Source organism: Eublepharis macularius, chromosome 11 (assembly GCF_028583425.1).
Source record: "Eublepharis macularius isolate TG4126 chromosome 11, MPM_Emac_v1.0, whole genome shotgun sequence".
In the NCBI taxonomy this organism is placed as follows: Eukaryota; Metazoa; Chordata; class Lepidosauria; order Squamata; family Eublepharidae; genus Eublepharis; species Eublepharis macularius.
In genome coordinates, this window is record NC_072800.1 from 25,207,188 (window position 1) to 25,221,263 (window position 14,076).

The 14,076-nt window shown below is 42.8% G+C and overlaps 1 protein-coding gene across 1 annotated transcript in view; it reads left to right on the top strand.

Moving 5' to 3' along the window:
- The window catches only part of AMPH (amphiphysin), a 138,194-nt gene that overhangs the window by 89,008 nt on the left and 35,110 nt on the right, over positions 1–14,076 (top strand). The window contains exons 10-12 of the mRNA XM_054991453.1: positions 613–751; positions 7,082–7,210; positions 10,138–10,245. Of these exons, the coding sequence (XP_054847428.1) occupies positions 613–751; positions 7,082–7,210; positions 10,138–10,245 (376 nt within the window). The remainder of the gene's footprint in view (positions 1–612; positions 752–7,081; positions 7,211–10,137; positions 10,246–14,076) is intronic.

The window sequence follows — 14,076 nt, forward strand, 5'->3', positions numbered from 1 at the left end:
ACCTATAATTTTTTAATTTTCTTATTGATTATTACAAAACAAACAAACGAAAGAAAAGAACAACAACAAAAACTCAGTGCTGGCAACAAAAACATTACTGGCAAATTTATACATACGATTCTATAAAAGGTTTCCAGATATCTAAAAATATGCAATTGCTGTTCATGTGCAATGCATTCAAATGTTGATACATTTATAAGGTCCTCAATCCAGTGAATTACAGGAAGTGGGCTTTTGTCTTTCCAGTGTTGTAATATAAGTCTTTTAGTGACTATAAGGGCATGAAGGGTCCATTTCAATTGACCATCAGTTTGGTTCCAAGAGACAGGCAAATCGTTTAACAATACATTAACATCCTCAACAATAAATGAGTATTCTAATACAGAATTAATATGAGTAATGACTTCTTCCCTAAAGGGCTGAATGACTGGACATGTCCAAAACTGGAGGAAAAAATGATCTATAATGTAATAAACCAAATTTATCCTCCATAAATCTACACTCATTGTGTAGGAAAATATACACCGATGTTCCTTGTGGGTGCTAAAAAGCAATCCGTCACATTAAAACAGAATGCACTTCATATAACACATCTATTTTGCACCCCTCTAGCGATTCAGGTCCACTCCGAATTGCAAAAACTCCATCTCCCCCTGAAGAGGCCTCACCTCCACTTAGTCCGGAAGCCAGTCCTAATCATACGTTGGCACCAGCCTCTCCAGCACCAGCACGGCCTAAATCTCCCTCACAGGTAGGAGCATAATTCAATCAGTTTGGGTTTGATGTTAACGTTGCCAGCAGTTAGATTGCAGATTTGTTGTAGCAATTTCCTGTACTCTCTCAAGCAGTGTTCATGTTTTATTATATAAGGGCCAAACTATATGTTGCATTTTTACACAAGTCAGGTCAGATGCCTGGCCCGTCTCATACTGTTGTAGTTTGTCTGTAGCTGCTTTGAACTTAGTTCCCACGCACCGCTGGGATCATAGGGAGGCTGGGATCATAGGGAGGAACAGGGTTTTTTTTTCAGCTGGAACGCAGTGGAATGGAGTTCTGGAACCTCTTGAAAATGGTCACATGGCTGGTGGCCCCGCCCCCTGATCTCCAGGCAGAGGGGAGTTGAGATTGCCCTCCGTGCCGCTCGGTGGCACGGAGGGCAATCTAAACTCCCCTCTGTCTGGAGATCAGGGGGCGGGGCCACCAGCCATGTGACCATTTTCTCTGAGGGCAACCCACTGAGTTCCACCACCTCTTTTCCCAGAAAAAAAAGCCCTGGGGAGGAAGGAGCTTCAGCCTCCCCCCATGCCACTGTACAGCCCCCCCCCATGGGGTAAATAATGCCCCTAGAACTATTTGGTGCTCCAGGGTTGAAGACTGAAACCCCTTCCCCCACACTGAGGTCCCAATCCAAATCAGGCTCCTATGGTGCTTAGAAACTTAGTTCCCAGCAGCTGCCATCAGACTAACAAGATGAGAGTCCAGTTGGAGGAACTCAAACTCAGCTCATGGCAAGGAGTCGAGGTTTACCTTAAAGAGCATCTACAAAATATGTCCTGATTTGTAGTATTGGTATCCAGTAAAAACAAACAAGAGTGAAGTTTGTCCTGGAGTCTTCCTTCTCACCGGATTGTCACTTTGTCATCTGCTTTACACACACTTGTGCTGTTTATACAAGGTTCAGGTGCTCCTATGTGCAGCGAGAAGGCAGGCAAATTCAGAGCTGTTTTTACTCCCATGTGTCTAAGAATCCCTTATAGCAGTTGGAGAAAGACTGAGTGCTGCTGAGCGAAATGGCTGGATCCACCACAGTTAGGGATACCAGGCCACTGCCTAGCACCCCCAGGAGTTTTGGAGGTGGGGCAGGGGTGGATGTGACATGACATTATGTGCCAATGTCACATCTGAGCAAAAACCTGGATGTAACATCAGAGTGCTGTTAATACCATAGAATCTCAAGGATATTGGCTGACTTCTGACATCACATCCAGGTTTTTGCCTGGACATGTCGTCGGCATGTAGCGCAACATCACATCTGCCCTCTGCTGTTATCTCCCACCAGCCCCAGAGGCAAGGGCATTGAGGGCATCTGTGGAAGAACACCTGACCTAAGCGGGCACTTGGGATCCCATAACCCCAATCCCATCCTCACATATTACCTCATTTATTTAATTAGCTATTCATTTACTTAAAGTATTTATTTATTTATGTCATTTATAGTCTGCCTTTCTCACTGAGACTCAAGGAGGATTATATAGTGTGAGATTAGAACAATCAGTATCAAGGACATTTCCATACAGTGTCAAGGACATTTCCATAAACGATGCCATAGGATAAATAAATACAAGTTTACAAAGACATAGCATTAGCAAGGATCCAATATAGAGCTGAAGAATTGCTGAAACAGAACATCATCAGTTCTAGGACTGACATTAGAAAACATGAAGCACAGGTAGTATACAGGAGTACAAATTTAAAGCAACAGATAATATGTAAGGCAACACAGTGGTGAAGTCTGTGGTCCCTAACTCATTAGCGAAGCATCTGAGACCCCCTCCCTACAATACTGCTCTCCTATTTGAGTAAGAAGCCTTTTTGAATAATTTGGTTTTGCATCATTTGCGGATTTGTACCCTGCTTTATTACTTAAAATATTTATACCCTGCTTTATCTCCTCAGTCTCGAAACAGCAAAAGCTGCAAGGAGGCAAACATTATAAGCATCCAGAGTTCACTGAAAACCAATACACAATTAAAACATCATTAAAAATACCAATATACACAGTTAAAATGCAGCCAAAACACCCAACACCCTATGTAATAAAATGGTTTTCTATCCCTTCCTGAGTACAGCCAGTGAAGGCACTGAGCTGAGCAGGGATTTGGGGAGCAGAAGAGAGAGCACATCCTAGGATGAGCAAGATGGGCTTGAACTTCCTGAATTGAGAAAGCCAGATGTGGTTAACCAGAGCAGCATTCTGCAGAGAATGGATAGTCAGTGAAGCATAGTGGTAAGAATGTCGGACTAGGTTTTGGGAAACCTGACTCCAGGTTGGGTGACATTGGGTGACCTTGAGCCCATCACTCGTCCCCTCAGCCTAACCTACCTCACATGGTCGTTGTGAGAATAAAATGGGAGGAGGGACTCTGTATGCTGCCCTGAACTCCCTGAAGGAAGAGTGAGATATAAATCTCCCACAATTGTAAAAAACAAAAAATGAATCGCAATTTCACTTGAAGTGAAGCTGATCACTGACAAATCTGATGCATCCTTGTAATGAAAAAGCAGAAGCCATTTAAAAACCTGCTATGATCAACTACCAAGGCTACAGCTGTGTGAAGCAATTATAGTTTCCTGTACAGGGAGCAACTCAAACGCAATTACGATCTATTAAAAGCCGTTCATCCTTGTAGCAAAATTTGCTCAGGGTTTGCTGCCGGTTACTTGGTTCAGGGGTCCATTTCTCAGCTAATGGAAAGGAGGTGCATGACTGTTGCCCTATAAGCTTGTGGCATCCATTCCAATTCTTGCTTCAGGTTGTATATCCCATAGCCAAGACTGTAGGAAGTCATTGCAGGTACAGTGTTTGCTGCCCTCCATCATTGGCCTCCTCAGTTTGCTTTTTCAGCCATTTTGTGCTGGCTTAAGAGATCTGCAAGCACAAATGTGTGCATGGGTGTTTCCAGAGCAGCACTTGGGCAGGGCTGAGCAATGGGGGGGGGGTCATATTGTAACTTGTGAGCTTCCATGTGGGTTGTCACTGCTTTGTCCCATGGACTGAAGAGAGTCTCTGTTATTAACTATATATTCAGGGATCCAAAAGCAACCACAGACTTATTTGTGGCTTAAGTGATAGACACAAAACCTGCCCCCTCCATCAGTAATGCTTGCTTCCTGTCTTGCCCATTTGCCAGCCTCCATTTTCACACCCTTTCAGTGTCTGCTTTCTCTGCTGCTGGGGGTGGGGTGGGGGAAGGCTTCAAGATAACACCAGTGTCCTCGGTCACCCGACAAGGTTTCTCTGGGGGTGGCTGCTCCATCTTGTGCAAGGTGCTACCCAGGGCTTTTTTTCTGGGAAAAGAGGTGGTGGAACTCAGGACCACACAATGATGTCACTTTGGGTCAGCTGGAACAAGGGGGGAGTTTTTTAAAGTTTAAATCACCCTCAGCGAAAATGGTCACATGGCCGGTGGCCCCGCCCCCTGATCTCCAGACAGAGGGGAGTTTAGATTGCCTTCCGTGCTGCGCTGTACGGAGGGCAATCTAAACTCCCCTCTGTCTGGAGATCAGGGGGCGGGGCTACCAGCCTCGTGACCATTTTCAAGAGGTGCCAGAACTCCGTTCCACCATGTTCCCACTGAAAAAAAAACCCTGGTGCTACCCCAGAGAAGCCGTTATCAACTACAATAGGGTCATGACACCATTTTGGAGACCTCCACCCCAGTACACAAAAGAGGGCCATAAATCCATGGTGTTGGCACATGGGTGACAAAGAGAAGACCGACTTTGTCAAACTCCGCCAGCCATCATCTCATATGTGCCTTGTGCGGGGTGAAGAAATCTGTAGTTTAAACGTTCTTTTTGGGGTAGGGAACAGGATTCCTTTTAAAAGGATATGTTAAATAACACTTTAAGAGTATATGTTTAAATATCACTTTTAAAAAGAGGAACTTTATTTTTTAATATGCCCTGTAACTTTCAATAGGACTTTTAAGAGAGAGTGTTTAAATATTACTTTAAAAGCGAGGAACTTAATTTAAAGAATGTCTTGAACTTCCAGAGTTTAAAACAAAGAAGAGCAAATCCACCAATGAGAATGAAGCCATTGAGTAAGAAGTGCCTAGGAACAACTTGATACTGAAACAACAGCTTCCAACACCTCACACAAACATCTAAGAGATAATAAAATGGACACAATGAGGATATGTGTGAACAGATTTTTTAAAAATATCTTGCCTTTTACTCTTGTTCCTGTGAAGTCTCTGAACACTGAATTAAAGGCTGCCAACTACATCTGGCATAAATCCAAAGAGCGGATTTGCCAGACCTATTTTTATCCTCCTGATATAAAAGGAATATAATTTCCTTTCCTGCAGGGTAAATGTGATTTGATTTCTTTTGTCACTGGCTCTCTGCTAGCCTGTATGAAATGTGTCAGCACAGCATGCTTGTTACAGCTGGAAAGATCTGGGAGTTCTGCAGACTAGCTGAGATTTACAAGGGTGCTCCATCCTTCCCCGATCTAGGAACGTGGTGCCATGTGCCAAATATTTGTCATGACCCCGCCCTTTTTTTTTGCTGCTACTTAGTAATTCTTCCACAGTCCAAAGGGTTGTCTTCATCTAATAAACATCTTATGTCATCAATTAATTTTACAGGCTTGGGATTTCTTTAGATGTGCTCACAAAGCAGGTATCATATGCTGTTGTTCAGAGGCCATGGTGGGGGGTTTTTCTGAGCGGGACAACTGGATCATATGTTATGTTTTATTACCGTTGCTATTCCTACGAACAGAAAATGTGGGGAAGAATTCCCTAGGATAGGAACAGATGAAACTAATGGAATATGTTCCCCCTTGCAATAAATAACAGAACAATTTCATAGGACAAGAAAATGAGTATTATAGGACTTTACAAAAATAGTCATCGTATTTTTCATCAGCTCCAGTTCATTAATCCTCATAAAACAATACCAAATGTCTTGGACGCCGGATTTGGTTTGGTATTCTGTATTTATCCCCATGCAAATTATTATGCAAATATTAAAAGTTTTTATATTTAAACACAATTGGTAGTTATTTTCTAATACAGTGCCATGCAACTCAATGGCTTAGGAGCCACATGCGGCTGTATCTGTAGTTCTTCTAAGCGCCTGAACTGTGTCCCAGGAAAGTGAGCAAGGCCATTGCACTGCAGGGCTTTTAGCTGGCAGGTGGTTCCCACTTTGAATCAGCTGCCACTGCAGGGACTGGAGAACAGGTACGCTGTGGGCTGCAGGCCTCATGTTGGGGATGGAAGTAAAGGACCTGCCCTCTCCATCAACCCCCAGCCATCTCCGCAGTGTCTGTGCTCCCGTCCTGGCATGCAGGAGGAGAGCAAGATGGCTGCAGAGGAAAGTATCGCCGCCACTGCAGCCACCCAGGAAAAGTATAGCGCTGATCTTTTTACTGCCCTTTCTCCGTGGGCCAGCTTCCTCGCTGCCTTTTCACTCTCTTGCCTGTGCTGCTGTTTCTCCTGCTGAGGAGAGAGTGAGGGGGGCCGAAAGGGGGAGAGGGGCTCCCTTCACTCCAGATACACAAGAGCTGGGTGAGGGTTGTCAGTGTAGAAAAGAGACAACCTTGTATGCTCTGGCAATTAAGAAGGTTATGGCTGTAGGTTTCAGGTGGGTAGCCATGTTGGTCTGCAGTAGAACAGCAAGATTCGAATCCAGTGGCCCCTTAAAGACCAACCAGATTTCCAGGGTGTTTGGGAATCTAAGCTCCCTTTCAGCTCGTATCTGGAGAAAGAGAGCTTAGACTCCCAAATGCCCTGGAAATCTGTTTCCTATTTGTATCTGGTGAAGGGAGCTTTAACTCGACAGCTTTTACTCTGAAAATCTGGTTGGTCTTTAAGGTGCTACTGAAGTTGAATCTAGCTATATATTTAACATTGATAGTTATACTTTATAGTACTGTATCGGTGAGCTGGCTCTTTTGGCTGATGGCTCTTTGCAAGCTGCAGAGTAAGTACCATTGATCTTATATATATTTTCTTGAAATTAATTGGTCAGTTATATATTTTGTCTCCAGGACTGGGAAAAAAGTAGAATAGGTGACAATATATTTGATTAGACCATCTCTTGTTTGATATTTTGTAAATCTGAAAACTTACAGTATCCAGGAAGGTGGGGCAGGGGGGACAGGCAGTCAATCCTGTTCTGTGTCCAAATGTCGACCTAGCAGGGTCTGCTATTCTGACACTGCAGGAACATTTGAATACTTGAAGAGCAGTCGATATGTTGACAGGATCATGAGGCCAAAACGATATAGGACAAGTCGCTGGCTAAGTTGAGATTTTTCTTCCCAATATGTTTATTCTTTGTTTAGCTGAGAAAAGGACCTCCTGTCCCACCGCTGCCTAAACTCACACCAACTAAAGAGCTACAACAGGAGAATATCATCAGCTTGTTTGATGATAACTTTGTTCCAGAAATAAATGTGACCACTCCTTCACAGGTGAGTCAAGTCGTTCATTCTGTCTGACACAAGCTGTCCATTTCACTTAGGGTCACTTCAGACATCTCGTTATTTCGTACGTTGTTTGAAGGCTGCTGTTACAAATGTTGATTTGTTTCCCGGTTGGCCTGCCCAGCAATAGAACTGAGTCTGCCTCTGCTGCATTAGCCTGCGTTCATAATCTCCTGCACTTTGTACGCATTTCTAGGCTTTTGAATGAGACTGTGCTCCTCATGCTGTAATGGAGCGCATGTGCAGAAAATGTATTTAAGCATTTACTGTTGTTAGGACACTTCCCACTCTTTTGCTTGAAATTAATTAGATCGCCTGTTGGAGTCTTTGTAAACAGCAACTTCCTTTTCAAATTTTAATGGACGGGAATTAACTTCTCAGTTCCTAGCTGATTACATACTGATTAATGCACTCTGAGTTCTTCTATCAAGTTCTTTGTTCCACTGCCTCCGGGGTACAGGCTAATAAACTTCATTGACAAATGATTCCTGAAATATCTGAACAGTGTATTTAGTTGCAAATGCAATACTCCTTGTGTGTTGGAACTAATGGAAGTAACTGTAGTTAGATAGCACCTGCGTAGTGCCAGTCTACAAACGAGACATGGCCCAGCCAAAATTAAACAGTGGCGGTTTCCACACTACCTTATTTTTGCGCTGCTCTCTCACCATTTCCCATTGCGTTTTTTGGCGGGTTTGTACACACAGCAGTTCACCCGCATATATATGCCACTTCTCTCCTGCTTCGCTTTGTCCCCACAGCGCTGTAAATGGCACCATTTTCTCCAGATGGCACTGTGTCGTCAGCGCCGATGTAATCCCAGGCACGCCTTTTTTTTTTTTGCTTCCGAAGGCAAGAGGTAGCAGACTCCATCACCAGCAATTGAGAGATCTTGGGGGCCGGGGGGACTGGAAAACATAGTCTGTTTATGGCTGAATGTGATTGCGCAGTTCTAGCCCCTTAAAAAAATAATTTTCCAATGAGCGGGGGCAAACTACCAAACACAGTAGCGCAATTCTAACCCTTTTTTTAAAAAAAAAATACAAGCGGGCACAAACGGATTGGTGCCTGGAGGTTTCCATGGCAACACTAATGCGCTGACCGTGGGTGGTGATCAGGCAAAGAAAAAAGGAAAGGAGGGGAAACGTCCCGTTTGTGACGGTTTTAAAAAAAATTGCGGAACAAAAGTTTCTCACAAATTGTGGGAAAAGCAGCAAAAACCCGTGAGTACCAGGAAAAAACGCAGAAAGGGAGAACGAATTAATCACGGGAGTTTCACGAGGGGGAGATGGGACGTTCGTGGATGGTTCGCGGGAACGTGGGGAAACATACGTCCTGAATGGCACAGCAGTGCTAACCTGCCGCAAAAATAAGGAAGTGTGGAAACGGCCAGTACAAGTACCAGTGACTTCAGAGGAAGTAAGTATGTGCTTAAGTTTCTCCCACTGAAATACGGTACTGAAACAGTACTGGAAAACGCTTAATTTGGCTGGATTGTGCCCGCACTGTACCAGAAGCTTTTCCGTGTGACAGTGCTGGAAATCAACATGAAAAGGTCAGATCTTATGAAGAGTAAAAATCTGTGTTATTCTGTTTAGAAACAATGGTGTTAATTCACAGGAAATAAGGCCAATTTCCAAATATGCATAAAAAATCTCCCAAATATGCATAAAATCTCCCAAATATGCATTAAAAATCTCCCAAATATGCATGAAAAATCCATTGGACTCATTCAAATGGGTTTGGAGTTGAAGTCAGTCCAAAGAGTTGCTGTACCATAATTTATTAATTTATCATATGTATATCAACTTTTTTCAAGGAATGCAAAACTGTGTATATAAGGTAAACCTAATTTAGCCTCGCAGCAACCCTGTGAGGTTGGTTAGGTTGAGAGACAGTGAGTTATCCAAGACAGAGAATTGTCCCAATCACCTGGTGAACTTCGTGACTAAGAATTCAAACTCTGATCTTCCCAAACCAAGATTCACTATACTTGAATGATTCACATCATCTTATTATTAACTGTTTCATTACCTAATAGAGCTAATAGCCAGATGATAAAATCCTTGATGAGTGGTGCAAATGTGAATGAGCAGCTGAAGGGCTGATTCCACAGAAATTGTGAAATAAGAAAGATGTGTGTTGATTAAAAGCACCCTAGAGCCAATTCAGATGCTTCCAGTTTAATCCTAATCAGAGTTACGCCTTCCTAAACCGTAACTGAAGTCAACTGAAGACTGTAACTCTGCTTAGAATCACACAGAATGCAGCCTAAGCAGGGCTTTTTTTCACCAGGAACGCGGTGGAACGGCACCTCTTAAAAATGGTCACATGGCCAGTGGCCCTGCCCCCTGATCTCCACACAGAGAGGAGTTTAGATTGCCCTCTGCACCGAGGGGAAAAATGCAGTTTTCCTGTGGCATCAGCCTGCTCTCCTGTTCCTCTCTCCTCTCTCCTCATGTGGATTGGGAGAGCAAATGCCACTTAAAAAGAAATTCTGTTTGCTCATGGAGCTTGAATGCAGCTGCCCCTTTGCTCCAACTAACTAGGATTCTAAGCCAGAGTTTGTTTTCCCACTCTTCACACAAAGGAAGAAGGGAGGGAATGAGGGAGCATGTGTGGGTCAAGCCACCTTCACGTCTGTCATGCCAAATGAACGCAAGTTTGACATGTTGCCTCAATACAGACTCAGAAAAAGCAGATGGTATAGCCGAATGTGCTAATTTATCCTTGCTCTTCAGTGTGTGTTATGTAACTTTGTGAATTGTTATCTGCGCTTTACTTTGAAGGCATTTAGTACTTATCCAAGTGGTTAAATGGATACTGTAAATAAATCAGGGGGTTTTTGCATGTGAGAAAAAATAGTCAATGTGGCTTTTGAAGGAGTTTGCAATCTGGTGTTTCTTTCTTAATAGAATGAAGTTCCTGAACCTAAGAAAGAAGAGTCTTTGTTAGATCTGGACTTCGATCCATTCAAGCCTGAAGCTGCAGCTGCTGTACCAGCCCCTTCACCAATGTCGCAGGTATTTCCCTTGTGTGAAGGACGCCAGTCTTAAAAGCGCAGTGTAAACCATAATTGAAATGTCCTGTCCTCCCGCATGGTGCGCAGCTGTGGCAGACGCACCATGTGTAGAGTTCAGCTACCTAAGAATCTCTCTTCTACTTTTTTTTTTAAAAAAAGCAAGATTCTAGACCTTGTGATTATTAATCATCAATCTTTATTGCATTAGCAAAAAGCCATAGCAGCAATACAAGAGAAAATTAAGCGTCCATCAAGATACAATTTAAAAATAAAATAAAATTTCTGGACATTTAGACAGGAAAAAAAATAAGATACAAAATCGTCATACAATTTTCTAATAATAAGAACACCATACATGCCAAAGGCCAGTGGCTGCAGAGCAGAGCAATTATGGGTCAACCACGCTTGGGTCAGCATGCCTCATTTTCTTTTTTACCTTTATGATGGCAGCGGCAAACCTTGCCATTTGGAGAGTAGTGGATTTGTTCCTATCTGCCAATAATAAAACTAATTTCTCCTGATCTGACCTTCCTGAGAGCCAAGATATAGTGGTCCTCAGATATCCACTGTACGCAGCTTCAGATCTTGGGACACTGACATGGAACATGGGACAAGTCTTCAGTGGACCTATAATCACAAGTTGATACTCTTTTATTGTATGGAGTCCTATTGAAGCAGACTTCCAAGACTGCAAACAGTAGAATATCCAAGTGTGCCTTGGTTATTAATGTGTGCTTGAATGTATTTGGACAATGCTAGATGAAGTCTCAGAAGCAAAAAAGTGGGCCTGATTTGGTGTAGAGCCAGTTTGGTGTAGTGGTTAAGAGCACGGGGCTCTAATCTGGAGAGCCGGGTTTGATCCCCCAATCCTCCACCTGAAGCCAGCTGGGTGACCTTGGGCTAGTCACAGCTCTCTGGAGCTCTCTCGGCCCCACCCACCTCACCGGGTGTTTTGTTGTGGGGATAATAATGGCATACTTTGTAAACTGCTCTAAGTTGTCCTGAAGGGCAGTATATAAATCAAATATTATTATTATATTATTTATTATATTTATGCCCTATTTTTCCATGTAAAGGTGGCTTACAAAATTTACTTATATTAAAATATTTATAGTCCACTCTGTCAGCCATCTTGTCCCTCCCAATGGATGTTTAAAGATCCATTATGCAACTGATACATTAAATTAAAACAACAATTATTAAAAAGAGTATGCAGAAAAATCTACAATTCATGCCATACTGCCAACAACACCCTTCTTGCTCAGTTTAGCTGAAGAGAAATCTGCCTTCAGCTTTCCCCAGAAGGCCTGTAGGGACCTTCGTTGTCATATTCTGCTTGGTATATTTCTCCTTCCTTAGATAAAAAACAATTCTCATATGCAAAGTCTTTACAGAGTCTTTTACCTTAAGCTTAGAGCTGTGGAAGACTACAGTTCCAAGTGGTTAAAGATTTCAGTTGAAAGCATCTTCAGTGGTTGAGTACCTGTTTCTCAGCTGAAAAATGCCATTTTCAGTCTAATGAGATATGATTATGAAGTATTAATAAGTGGTCATTTTAAGATTTCATCTCTGCATAGAAAGATGGCTTTAACAAGAATTATATATATTCACGAATATAGCTAAATAGAACCTCCATTTATAGAGGCAGTATACCATTAAATATCAGATATTGGGCACAACAAGAAAGGCTGTTGAGTTCATGTTCTGTTTACATGTTTTCAGAGGTATCTGATCTAGGTCTATGAGTGAAAACAAAATGCTAGTCTAAGTATGCCCTGGATTGGATCCAACAAAATGATTCTTGTGCTCATAAAGGACACCTTTACAGAACGTTGGGGGGGTTGTCTACTAATCATCAAAGAAATAAAATCCAAAATTTCTTGGATATTTTGAAAAGCTGGGCTGAACCTAACAAAATGACATTGAATAGCAACAGCTGCAGGGTTCTGCATTCAGGCAAAAAGGATCTAATACACTGATTCAGGATGGAGAAATAAATGGCTTGGCAGTAGTACATGTGAAAAAGACCTCATGATTGTGGGTCAAGGTGGGTAGGTTTCGGTTGAACATTAGGAGAAAGTTGAACCAATTAGCAGCATGGAGGTGCCTGTCCCCCACTGGAAATTTTCGGAACAGCCGTACGTAGAGACAAGTCTAGTGGTCAGTGCCCTGCGTTGAGCTTGTGAGTGTATTTATATATGTATAAGAGTGCGTGTGTGTGCGTGCGCGTGTGTATGCATACGCGCGCCTCCTCCAGGTTGGGAAATTCCTGGAGACTTTGGGAGTTGAGACTGGAGAGGGTGGATTTAGGGGGACGAGAAGGACTTCATTGGGGTATAATGCCATAGAATCCACCCTCCAAAGCAGCCATTTTCTCCAGGAGAACTGATCTCTGTAGCCTGGAGATCAGTTGTAATTCTGGGAGATCTCCAGCCGCCACCTGAAGTTTAGTAACCCGTGTGTGTGTGTTTGTGTGCATGTTCATGTGCGTACACACATACAGAGATGTAGATAGAGATAGAGATAGATGTGAATGAATGAATAGGAGAAATCTCAGGGCTGCTAAATGGAAATAATTGAGCCTTATTTCATGGCCCTTTTCTCAGATCACTAAATAAACTGATCCAGTCTGAGTTGCTAGTTTGCTTGTAGCTGGTGAGAGATTATGTAAAACATCAAAAACTAACCCTGGGCACATGGCAAGTTCAGGGCACTTTACGTCAGATCATACAGCACAACAGTCATCTGATACGTACATCCACAGGGTGGAATTGATTTTCATCACATGGCAGAGGGAGTGGAAAAGACTATAATCTTTGCTTGTCCTCTGCCCCACGAAAAACAGCACTCTTCCTTTAAGAGTAAGGCATACGTGCCTCCAACAAATATTAAGCACCCCATTACAGTGAGAGTGCTAGCATCATAGGTTTTAATAAGAACCACATTTCCACAGGAAAAGACTCAAGGCCAATTCATGGACCTCTTGGGGAGAAGCAGTTTAAATTTCTTTATTTACAGTCCGCTTAGAATCAAGGTAGTTTGCAGAGTTAGAAAACAATGCAAAAAGAGGGAGGCATTTATTACATTAAACCATGTGATAAAAGTGGATTACACGATTAGAGAACAGTTGTTATAAGAACAACTGCCTAATTTTTTCCCCACAAACATTAAAAACTACAACTTCCTTCTCTTTATAAAAGTGCCCTCCTGAACAGAACACTATCAAGCTAGTACTGCTGAACTAGGAATTGGGCAGCTACCGCTCAGATACCAAGACAAAGCTGTTTGGAAAAGCCTTTTATTCTGAAAGCCCTTGTAGTTCTGGTATATATGATAAATGGAGGCCCGTCCACAGAAGCAAAACCTGGTTGGCTGCTGAATGTACCCCCAACAAGGAGCTAGAGCCAGGCTCATCCTATGAGAGGTGTACTTGTATGATAATCAGGGCTTTTTTTCAGCGGGAACGCAGTGGAACGGAGTTCTGGTACCGCAGCGGCACGGAGGGCAATCTAAACTCTCCTCTGTCTGGAGATCAGGGGGAGGAGCCACTGGCCATGTGACCATTTTCGCCAAGAGCGATTTAACCTTTTAAAAACTCCCCCCTTGTTCCAGCTGACCCAAAGTGACATCATTGTGCGATCCTGAGTTCCACCACTGAGTTCCACCACCTCTTTTCCCAGAAAAAAAGCCCTGATGATAATGTGTTTATGAACACTTGCTTCCTGTATACAGACATTACATTTTAGGAGCACACTTAAAACTTGGGGAATGCCTGAGGAATGCAGTGCATGAAGAGTGTCGTGGGTCCTATACTTCCATGTTGTTTAGAAAC